The sequence below is a fragment of the Thalassophryne amazonica genome, chromosome 8, assembly GCF_902500255.1.
Source record: "Thalassophryne amazonica chromosome 8, fThaAma1.1, whole genome shotgun sequence".
NCBI classification, from domain to species: Eukaryota; Metazoa; Chordata; class Actinopteri; order Batrachoidiformes; family Batrachoididae; genus Thalassophryne; species Thalassophryne amazonica.
The window spans coordinates 9854961-9868727 of record NC_047110.1 but is presented as its reverse complement, the minus strand read 5'-3'; the positions used below and the strand labels follow the sequence as shown (position 1 = coordinate 9868727).

The window sequence follows — 13767 nt, the reverse complement described above, 5'->3', positions numbered from 1 at the left end:
CCCGTTTTTGCACTTTTTTTGGACCGTGGGTGATCACAGTAGAACAGCACCCAGGAGTACATAGCAAGAACCAAATACAGTGGATGGGAAAAAAAACCCCAGTGGATGGGACATCAGTCAGGTCCTTCCCCAGAGGAGGCTGCTGCTGCCAGACCATTGCAGCGCATGTGCTCTTTGAAGTATAATGTCATAAATTAAGGACGACATGATACTGAACCCACCACTCTGCATGATATTTTTATTGTACATAATTATTACTAAGCCCAAATTCATAAATGTGTGGGCTTAGTAATAAGAAAGAGATCCTGGAATCCTCTTGCGGCAGGATTGTGGAAACCAGCGACTACGGTGTCTGAGTGAGGAACTGGAGCATCTGATTTTGAGATTGTCCTGGATAAAGATTCAGATCCAGGCTATAACGTCCTGGACTTGGCCATCAGATGTGGCTCTGTATGCTGTGAAAGTGCTGTACTTATACTTAGTCTAACATGTCTTTTGACAGTGACATTCATGTCTCTTGAGCATCAGCCTTTGAGGTTGAGAGCCATCTGGGAAGAGTTCATGAGGTAACTGGACAGAACAGTTTGGTGATGCCATTGTCTTTGCAAGACAGCAAATGTTCAAGTCTTTAGACTCCTGGTGTTTCCTGTTTTACTCTGAAACTTGGGACAGTAACCAGTGACCTACAGTATGGCAGTGGTTCCAGCCCTGATTCTCCTGGACTCCTAACCTGCCCATTTTGCATCTCCCGATCAGCTGAGAAGACCTGAATGAGCTGAGGTTGCTCAGTTTGTTCTGCCCCGTTCAAAGAAAGAAGACCGCTGGTCCACAGACCACCTACATACATATAACCTCCAGGGGTTACTTCCACTCGTAGCTTTTGCTATGCCCATGTCACTCCAGCACTGCAGGTAGTTAGGGGACGTCTGTGTGGAAGTGGGAGAGCTGTTGCACTCGACCAACCCCACTCTCTCAGCAGAAGGAACCTTTACCCAGTATCATGGAAACATTCCCTTCTAGCTGCAAGTGGATGAGCAGGACGTCTGTGTGTCTTGTGCTTTAAGCGCTCTACCATGCTTGCTGGAGTCAGTCTTTACATTCCTGGACAGACATACGAGTCACCATGGGCTTGACACCTCATCATGTCACACAAAGTCAAAGCCGTGGGCGGGATGTGGCCATCGTGGCTACCAGCTATAAAAGCACAGTGTGTCATCTTTAGTAATAGTAGTGTTGTAGATCATAGTGACCAATCTAAGAAAATTTTGAAAATGAGCAAAAAAAAAAAAAAACATGATTGTGATCCACAAAAATCTCATATACACACACAGACAAGACATACACACACAGACAAGACATACGCACACAGACAAGACATACGCACACAGACAAGACATACACACACAGACAAGACATACACACACAGACAAGACATACGCACACAGACAAGACATACACACACAGACAAGACATACACAGACAGACAAGAGACACACACAGACAAGACATACACACACAGATAAGACATACACACACAGACAAGAGACACACACAGACAAGAGACACACACAGACAAGACATGCGCACACAGACAAGAGACACACACACAGACAAGAGACACACACACAGACAAGACATACACACACAGACAAGAGACACACAGAAAGAGAGACATACACACAGACAAGAGACACACAGACAAGACATACACACACAGACAAGAGACCCACACACACACACACAGACAAGAGACACACACACACAAAGACAAGAGACACACACACACAGACAAGAGACACACACAGACAAGACACACACACACACAGTCAAACACAGACAAAACACACACACACACACACAGACAAGAGACACACACACAGACAAGAGACACACACACACAGACAAGACAAACACACACACAGACAAGAGACACACACACAGACACGAGACACACACACAGACAAGAGACACAGACAAGAGACACACACTCACACACACAAACACACAGACAAGAGACAGACACACAGACAAGAGACACACACACAGACAAGTGACATACACACAGACAAGAGACACACAGACAAGACACACAGACAAGAGACACACACACAGACAAGAGACACACACAGACACACAGACGACACACAGTCACACACAGACAAGAGACACACACACAAAGACAAGAGACACACACAGACACACAGACGACACACAGTCACACACAGACAAGACACACACACACACACACACAGACAAGAGACACACACACACAGACAAGACAAACACACACACAGACAAGAGACACACACGCAGACACGAGACACACACACACACAGACAAGAGACACACACTCACACACACAGACAAGAGACAGACACACAGACAAGAGACACACACACACAGACAAGTGACACACAGACAGAAAGACAAGAGACACACACAGACAAGACACACACACCACACACAGAGAAGACATACACACACAGACAAGAGACACACACACACAGACAAGAGACACACACAGACAAGAGACACACACAGACAAGACACACACACACAGACAAGACACACACACACAGACAAGACATACACACAGACAAGAGACAGACACACAGACAAGAGACACACACACACAGACAAGTGACACACACAGACAGAAAGACAAGAGACACACACAGACAAGACACACACACACACACACCACACACAGAGAAGACATACACACACAGACAAGAGACACACACACAGACAAGACATACACACAGACAAGAGACACACACACAGACAAGAGACACACACACAGACAAGAGACACACACACAGACAAGACATACACACACAGACAAGAGACACACACACAGACAAGACATACACACACAGACAAGACATACACACACAGACAAGAGACACACACACAGACAAGACATACACACACAGACAAGAGACACACACACAGACAAGAGACACACAGACACACACAGACAGGACACACACACACACACAGAAAGAGAGACACACACACAGAAAAGAGACACACACGCAGACACGAGACACACACAGATGTGGATGAGCAGGACATCTGTGTGTCTTGTGCTTTAAGCACTCCACCATGCTTGCTGGAGTCAGTCTTTACATTCCTGGACAGACATACGAGTCACCATGGGCTTGACATCTCATCATGTCACACAAGGTCAAAGCCGTGGGTGGGATGTGGCCATCGTGGCTACCAGCTATAAAAGCACAGTGTGTCATCTTTGGTAATAGTAGTGTTGTAGATCATAGTGACCAATCTAAGAAAATTTTGAAAATGAGCAAAAAAAAAAAAAAACATGATTGTGATCCACAAAAATCTCATATACACACACAGACAAGAGACACACACACAGACAAGACATACACACACAGACAAGACATACACACACAGACAAGAGACACACACAGACAAGAGACACACACACAGACAAGAGACACACACACAGACAAGAGACCCACAGACAAGACACACACACACAGACAAGAGACACACAGACAAGACATACACACACAGACAAGACATACACACAGACAAGAGACACACACACACAGACAAGACACACACACACAGACAAGACATACACACAGACAAGAGACACACAGACAAGAGACACACACACAGACAAGACACACACACACAGACAAGACATACACACACAGACAAGACATACACACACAGACAAGAGACACACACAGACAAGACACACACACACAGACAAGAGACACACACAGACAAGACATACACACACAGACACACACACAGACAAGAGACACACACACAGAAAGAGAGACGCACACACAGACAAGAGACACACAGACAAGACACACACACACAGACAAGAGACACACAGACAAGAGACACACATACACACACAGACAAGAGACACACAGAAAGAGAGACATACACACAGACAAGAGACACACAGACAAGACATACACACACAGACAAGAGACACACAGACAAGACATACACACACAGACAAGAGACACACAGACAAGACATACACACACAGACAAGAGACCCACACACACACACAGACAAGAGACACACACACACAAAGACAAGAGACACACACAGACACACAGACAAGTGACACACACACACACAGACAAGAGACACACACAGACAAGACATACACACACAGACAAGACATACACACACACACAGACAAGACATACACACACACACAGACAAGACATACACACAGACAAGACATACACACAGAAAGAGAGACACACACACATTGACAAGACATACACACACAGACAAGACATACACACACAGACAAGAGACACACACACACACAAAGGCAAGAGACACACACACACAAAGACAAGAGACACACACACACACAGACAAGAGACACACACACACACAAAGGCAAGAGACACACACACACAAAGACAAGAGACACACACACACACAGACAAGAGACACACACACACACAGACAAGAGACACACACAGACAAGAGACACACACAAAGACAAGAGACACACACACACACAAAGGCAAGAAAGAGACACACACAGACAAGAGACACACACACACACAAAGGCAAGAGACACACACACACAAAGACAAGAGACACACACACACACAGACAAGAGACACACACAGACAAGAGACACACACAAAGACAAGAGACACACACACACACAGACAAGAGACACACACAGACAAGAGACACACACAAAGACAAGAGACACACACAGACAAGAGACACACACAGACAAGAGACACACACGCAGACACGAGACACACACACACAGATGTGGATGAGCAGGACGTCTGTGTGTCTTGTGCTTTAAGCCCTCCACCATGCTTGCTGGAGTCAGTCTTTACATTCCTGGACAGACATACGAGTCACCATGGGCTTGACACCTCATCATGTCACACAAAGTCAAAGCCGTAGGCGGGATGTGGCCATCGTGGCTACCAGCTATAAAAGCACAGTGTGTCATCTTTGGTAATAGTAGTGTTGTAGATCATAGTGACCAATCTAAGAAAATTTTGAAAATGAGCAAAAAAAAAAAACATGATTATGATCCACAAAAATCTCATATACACACACAGACAAGAGACACACACACAGACAAGACATACACACAGACAAGAGACACACACAGACAAGACATACACACACAGACAAGACATACACACAGACAAGAGACACACACAGACAAGACATACACACACAGACAAGAGACACACACACAGACAAGACATACATACACACAGACAAGAGACACACACACAGACAAGAGACACACACACAGACAAGACATACACACACAGACAAGAGACACACACACAGAAAAGAGACACACAGACAAGACATACACACACAGACAAGAGACACACACACAGAAAGAGAGACACACACACACACACAGACAGGAGACACACAGACAAGACATACACACACAGACAAGAGACCCACACACACACAGACAAGAGACACACACACAAAGACAAGAGACACACACAGACACACAGACGACACACAGTCACACACAGACAAGACACACACACACACACACAGACAAGAGACACACACACACAGACAAGACAAACACACACACAGACAAGAGACACACACGCAGACACGAGACACACACACACACACACACAAAGACAAGAGACACACACAGACACACAGACGACACACAGTCACACACAGACAAGACACACACACACACACACACAACACACACACAGACAAGAGACACACACACACAGACAAGAGACACACACACACAGACAAGAGACACACACACACACAGACAAGAGACACACACAGACAAGAGACACACACAGACAAGAGACACACACTCACACACACAGACAAGAGACAGACACACAGACAAGAGACACACACACACAGACAAGTGACACACAGACAGAAAGACAAGAGACACACACAGACAAGACACACACACCACACACAGAGAAGACATACACACACAGACAAGAGACACACACAGACAAGAGACACACACACAGACAAGACATACACACAGACAAGAGACAGACACACAGACAAGAGACACACACACACAGACAAGTGACACACACAGACAGAAAGACAAGAGACACACACAGACAAGACACACACACACACACACACCACACACAGAGAAGACATACACACACAGACAAGAGACACACACACAGACAAGAGACACACACACAGACAAGACATACACACAGACAAGAGACACACACACAGACAAGACATACACACACAGACAAGAGACACACACACAGACAAGACATACACACACAGACAAGACATACACACACAGACAAGAGACACACACACAGACAAGACATACACACACAGACAAGAGACACACACACAGACAAGAGACACACACAGACAAGAGACACACAGACACACACAGACAGGACACACACACACACACAGAAAGAGAGACACACACACAGAAAAGAGACACACACGCAGACACGAGACACACACAGATGTGGATGAGCAGGACATCTGTGTGTCTTGTGCTTTAAGCACTCCACCATGCTTGCTGGAGTCAGTCTTTACATTCCTGGACAGACATACGAGTCACCATGGGCTTGACATCTCATCATGTCACACAAGGTCAAAGCCGTGGGTGGGATGTGGCCATCGTGGCTACCAGCTATAAAAGCACAGTGTGTCATCTTTGGTAATAGTAGTGTTGTAGATCATAGTGACCAATCTAAGAACATTTTGAAAATGAGCAAAAAAAAAAAAAAACATGATTGTGATCCACAAAAATCTCATATACACACACAGACAAGAGACACACACACAGACAAGACATACACACACAGACAAGACACACACACACAGACAAGACATACACACACAGACAAGACACACACACACAGACAAGAGACACACACAGACAAGACATACACACACAGACAAGACACACACACACAGACAAGAGACACACACGCAGACACGAGACACACACACACAGACAAGACACACACACAGACAAGAGACACAAACACAGACAAGAGACACACACACACACACCACACACACACAAGAGACACACACACACAGACAAGAAACACACACACACAGACAAGTGACACACACACACACCACACACAGACAAGACATACACACACAGACAAGACATACACACAGACAAGAGACACACACACAGACAAGACATAGACACACAGACAAGAGACATACACACAGACAAGAGACACCCACACAGACAAGACATACACACAGACAAGAGACACACACACAAAAAGAGAGACACACACACAGACAAGACATACACACACAGACAAGAGACACACACACAGACAAGAGACACACACACAGACAAGACACACACACAGACAAGAGACACACACACAGACAAGACATACACACACAGACAAGAGACACACACACAGACAAGACACACACACAGACAAGACATACACACACAGACAAGAGACACACACACACAGACAAGACACACACAGACAAGACATACACACACAGACAAGAGACACACACACACAGACAAGACATACACAGACAAGAGACACACACACAGACAAGAGACACAAACACAGACAAGAGACACACACACACAAACACACAGACAAGAGACACACACACAGACAAGTGACACACACACACACACACACTGACAAGACACACACACACAAACACACAGAAAGAGAGACACACACACACAGACAAGAGACACACACACAGAGACAAGACACACACACACAGACAAGAGACACACACAGACAAGAGACACACACACACACACACACTGACAAGAGACACAAACACAGACAAGAGACACACACACACACACACACTGACAAGAGACACAAACACAGACAAGAGACACACACACACACACACACTGACAAGAGACACAAACACAGACAAGAGACACACACACACAAACACACAGACAAGAGACACACACACACAGACAAGACACACACACAGACAAGAGACACACACGCAGACATGAGACACACACACACAGACAAGACACACACACTGACAAGAGACACACACAGACAAGACACACACACACACACCACACACACAGCTGGCTCCAGTCAATGAAATCACTCTTCTCAAAAACAAAAAACAGTCTGCACGTATTTTAATTTTGTTTTGTTCTGTTCAGCCAAATCCACATTTAAGCAGAAAAGATTTATTTCCAGATGCAGTAACAAAATAACAACCAAAGCATCTGTAAAATTAAAGACACGTGTTACCCTCCCATCTGCCCTGTCTTGTCTGTGTGTCTCTTGTCTGTGTGTGTGTCTCTCTTTCTGTCTATGTGTGTGTGTTGTTTGTCTGTCCGTCAGTTTTCAGACGTCACATTTTAGTTTTGTAGTAACGTTATGTTGTAAGAAAAAACACGAGCGCGTCCACGGTGCCGCTGTGATCAGGCCCAGCAGCTCCTGTGATCTGATTGGATCAGTGAGCATTTGTTGAGTTTGTAAAAAGTGAGAACTCAGACAGATTTCTCTGCAGGGCATCGGCAAGCTGTTTGAGAAGCTCAAGCAAGAGAACAAGGCCAACGGACACCCACAAAGTGACGCTGGCCTCTTCTTTACCAACCTCTATGTCACACCTGTCCTCAAGAACATCAGCTTATATCTGGACAAAGGCATGATGCTGGCTGTAGCTGGTTCCACAGGCGCGGGGAAGGTGAGTCCAGTCAGACCACATCTCATCTAGAGTCTCTCCCGTTAAGGGCCCCTTCACACATAGTGCGGATTTGGTCGAATTGCGCTTTAAGTGCGCATGAAGCAGGAATCCTTTGCAAACTGTGTAATTTCGTAGCTGCTTCCAAATCTTCGTACACCTGTTGTTACAACTATTTGCACACACAAGCGGCTGACAGACAGAGTGTGCGCTGTGCGAGCCCATCAAATCCTGCTGCACAAGAACACACACACAAGAACATCTAACACCGCTCACATAGCACTTAGAAAATGTGTAGCCAGTCACATTCTTGACATTGCAACAGTCTGCAGACAGTCACTGTCATACTGGCAACCCTGACAGCATGTATTTTTCTTATTTTTTATTTGTTGTTTTCGTCACAGCAGCTGCACGATGTGTGCTGGCACTGTGTTCCCGCATGCACGAACCATCGCACCAGCATCGTGCAGCCTGCCCGTCGGCACGATGTTTCGTGGTGCCCATAATTTGAACTATTTTGCATCGTTTTGCCGTATTCGTCCAAATGTGTGAAGGGGCCCGAAACACCTGCAACTGATTTGAGTCCATTTTCAGCTTCAATGAGGATCAATTCTCAAAATTTGAAAAGCCACTGTTGTGTAGTTGTCACTGTATTAACTAATTTAATGCTGTTATTAATGGTGTTATTTCTTTCAGTCACGGGTAATCTTACTGTTTCCATTGTTACATCACTTTTATTGTTACTGACAGTAAATTGCGGCATGTTGCTATAATTAAGTTCACTGAAGCCGTTTTCATCTGCAGACTCTCAGCAGAGTTGCAATTTTTTTTTTCTTATTCTTTTCTTTGGTGAGGGGTTGGGGGGGAGCAAGACAACCACATATGTGATGGTGATTGGTTGCCAACCAGAGGCAGAGGAGAGTGGGAGTTCACTCACAAATACAAACCCATGCACACACAAATGACACAGACACATTAGCATTTCTCTACTGGAACTACAGACAAGACAGGCAAAAAACGTGAACGAGCATCATTTAATTTTAGATTGATTTGATAGCCAGTTGTTGCCTGTTGAGGTGCAACAAATATCATTCATTCATTCATTCTTAGCCACGGTGCAGTAAATATCAAAAATTTCTAAAATATCGATTGTGTTTCATTGTTGTACAGTATAACCACAATAAAGATATCTACAGTAATATATTAAATTTGATTGTCTTGTCTCACATTGTCCCTCAGCAACATTAGAATAGTGCAGATTAATGTGCAATGTTTACTGTTAATCATTTATTCTATTAAGTGTACATTTAATTAATTAAACATATTTAATATTCAGTTTTATTATAAATAGCATACAGTTTAATTTAAAGTTCATGGGGGGGGGGGGGTCCAAATTTATTGACATATTTGAACATTTAAAAAAGTAACAGTTATTGCTTTCTCTACTAATTACTTTTATAATGCTGCAAATCAGTAACTCAGTTACTAATGGAATGCTAACTGAGAGGTAACTAGTAACTATAACTATTACTTTTTTATAGTAGTGTGAATATTATTTTATTCCCCTCATATGACTTGATTCATATTCTGAAATATTCAGTACAGGAAAACTAAGGTGAGGAGTATCATTTCTATTGTCAGAGAACGTCAGCTACAATAAACCTGCGCCCAACTATGCTGGCGCATTTACCTGCGCCAGCATAGTTGGGCGCAGGTTTTCACCCCTGTTTGTTTGTTTGTTTGTTTGTTTGTGAACAACCTGTAACCCACAATTTTTCATATATCGTTATGAAATTTTTACTGAAGATTCATATCTTGATAGGTAAGAACTGATTTGGTTTTCAAGGTCATAGGTCAAAGTCAGGAAAAATCTTGAAAATTAGAAAAATCCATATCCCTACCATTGAACAAATTTTCAAAAATGCATAATTCTGTCAAAAAGATTAAATTTCTTTCATATCTGACAGCGTTATGTAGGACGGGATCCCTTATCGGCTGACAAAGTTGATCCAGTGTCGCAGAGCAAACGTCCACCTAAAAATCGGTCCGCCCTGCCTTCACTGCGCATGCATCATTTCAGAGATTTCAAATGACCAAATATTTGCACAAAAACAATAAAGTTTATCAGTTTGAACCTTAAATAGCTTGTCTTTGTGGTGTATTCAATTGAATATAGATTGCAGAGGATTTGCATATCATTGTATTCTGTTTTTATTTCACACAACATCCCAACTTCATTGGAATTGAGGTTGTAGTTGCAGACTGGCACTCACTATCACCTGACAAAGGCTCCTCTCCTGTGGAACCAGCTCCCAATTCAGATCAGGGAGACAGATACCCTCTCTACTTTTAAGATTAGGCTCAAAACTTTCCTTTTCGCTAAGGCTTATAGTTAGGGCTGGATCGGGTGACCCTGGACCATCCCTTGGTTATGCTGCTTTAGACGTAGATTGTGGGGGGGTTCCCATGATGCACTGTTTCTTTCTCTTTTTGCTCCGTATGCATCACTCTGCATTTAATCATTAGTGATCGATCTCTGCCCCCCTTCACGGCATGTCTTTTTCCTGGTTTTTTCCCTCAGCCCCAACCAGTCTCAGCAGAAGACTGCCCCTCCCTGAGCCTGGTTCTGCTGGAGGTTTCTTCCTGTTAAAAGGGAGTTTTTCCTTCCCACTGTTGCCAAGTGCTTGCTCATAGGGGGTCGTTTTGACCGTTGGGGTTTTTCATAATTATTGTATGGCCTTGCCTTACAATATGGAGCGCCTTGGGGCAACTGTTTGTTGTGATTTGGCGCTATAGAAGAAAAAAGTTGATTGAGTTGATAGGCCACTAAGCAACACGGTATGTGCACCCACTGTACTTTGAACTGTGTGCATGGATGTAATACTTACTTGGGCAGACTCGCAACACAGACCTTTGATTGTGCCAAAGGGTACCCTATAGGCCTTCTTCATGTGCACCCTTTGGTGCTGAAGAACTCTGTCTGTGTTGGTCAAGCTGACTTTGTCAGTGTTCTCAGAGTTGACATTGTCAGCAATGCCTCTCTCCTTGATTTGTCTGAGTCTGATTGAGTTGTTCTCCTGAACCATACCTACAGTGAAGGCTTCTTGCACCAGTGTAAATATGGCAACGCTCAAACCTCCACGTGGCATTCGATCAACTCTAGAGAAACAAACATGTATTTTACAGTACTGAATTGTACATGTACTCCAAAATAAAACATGCATTCAGTAGAAACATCAATGGACATGTTTTGTAATTTATTTGTACAGCAGTGACACTGAGATAAACTGTAAAAATGTACTGTAGTGACCAAGACAGCAATACAGTACAGTAGCTGTTGTGTTCTCTGAATGCTCAGATAGTGGTTTGGACGAACTCTTTGTCCTGCTTTGGTCATTGACATGACATGGTCAGTGACTGCTGCTCTCACCTTGTCTGTAGTGACGCCCCATCTTTTCCATCCTTGGTCTGTTCCTCTCCGTCCTTGCTCCCCCCTTCTCTCCATCCTTGGCCTGCTCCTCTCTCTCTTTGCCCCCTCCTCTCCCTGCTCTGACTCGAACTCCTCTTCCTGTGCCTCTGTCCATGGTGGCTGTTTGGATCCTTTAACTGTGCATTCTGAACTGGTCTTTACAGGTGTGGTTACATCATTTGCAACGTGTCTTCAATTTTGAGTCATTGTGTTTAGTCAATGAAATCAGGTGGGTTCATTGTATTTATATTCTGCTGACTATGAATGTGCATTTTGCATTTCCTTGTAGAGTTCCTTACTGATGATGATCTTGGGAGAGCTGGTGCCATCAGAGGGTAAAATCAGACACAGTGGTCGTATATCCTACTCACCACAGACTTCCTGGATCATGCAAGGGACAGTGCGAGATAATATTCTGTTTGGTCTGACCTACGATGAGTATCGCTATACCTCTGTCATCAAGGCCTGCCAGCTGGAGGAGGTATGTTCATTGTCTCATCATTAACATTTTTGACACAGTCTTTTTTCTTCAGGTTCACAGTTCCATTAATAATGGAATAGTTGAAGTTTTTGAAGGAGGAATTGCATGCCACTCGTGACAATCGGAGGTGCCTGAAATGCCTCATACAGCTGTTGCCACAACCATTTGCGTACATCAGCGGCTGAAAGATAGTGAGTGCCCTGTGAGTGCCCATTCAACCCCCCTCTTGGTAGTTGTCGGCCAAATCCCAAGTGTTACACAGGAACATCCAACACCATTCGCTGGGCATTTAGACAAGGTGGGGCTAATCACATTCCGCGCACGATAGTAGAGAGCAGCTGACTACATTCAAGCTGTCTGTGAAAATTGTCTAAGTGCAACACAAGTGTGGCGTAACCTAAGAACACATTGCTGTGACTGTGCAGACCCCACCACCCCCCACCCCCACACCACACACACACACACACACACACACACACACACACACACACACACACACACACACACAAATGTCTTGTGGAGTGTGTCATCATCGCAGTGAGCTGCTGGACCAGCTGACCACTGTTTACTGTAACTCAGCTGGTGAACATTGCAATGCACATGAGGACCGGCCAGCATCTGAGCACACGGCACAGAATTGACGGTGGCCAGGCAGGCTGATGTCACTTCCACCATGTAAATTGTAGTATGCATCACAGACAGAAAGAGTGGAGATCAAATAAAACAAATAAGGGTAAAGGCATGAACCCATTCATGTGTGATCACATTGCTCATACACTTTGCTGTGAACATACAGAGTGCATGTCAGCTGACCACCGACTATCAGCTGACTTTTTTTTTACTGTTTTTATTGATTTTTGATCTATAAACAGACAATAAACAATAACAATAATAACAACAGTCATTGAACAGTATTAAACACAATACAGACAATAAAACAAAAATAAAACAAAACAAAAATTTATCCCACCCCAAACAAACATTGAGCCCTGCACTACAAATATCTATCTATATGTAAATAAGAATTTATTAGAAAATCGAAAGAAGACAGGAGACAGGTGAACTAAAAGCATACAACTCTAACAGATGA

The 13767-nt window shown here is 44.1% G+C and overlaps 1 protein-coding gene across 1 annotated transcript in view; it reads left to right on the top strand.

Moving 5' to 3' along the window:
• The window catches only part of cftr (CF transmembrane conductance regulator), a 361955-nt gene that overhangs the window by 155533 nt on the left and 192655 nt on the right, over window positions 1-13767 (top strand). The window contains 2 exon segments of the mRNA XM_034175733.1: window positions 8554-8730; window positions 12486-12677. Coding sequence (XP_034031624.1) covers window positions 8554-8730; window positions 12486-12677 — 369 coding nt within the window.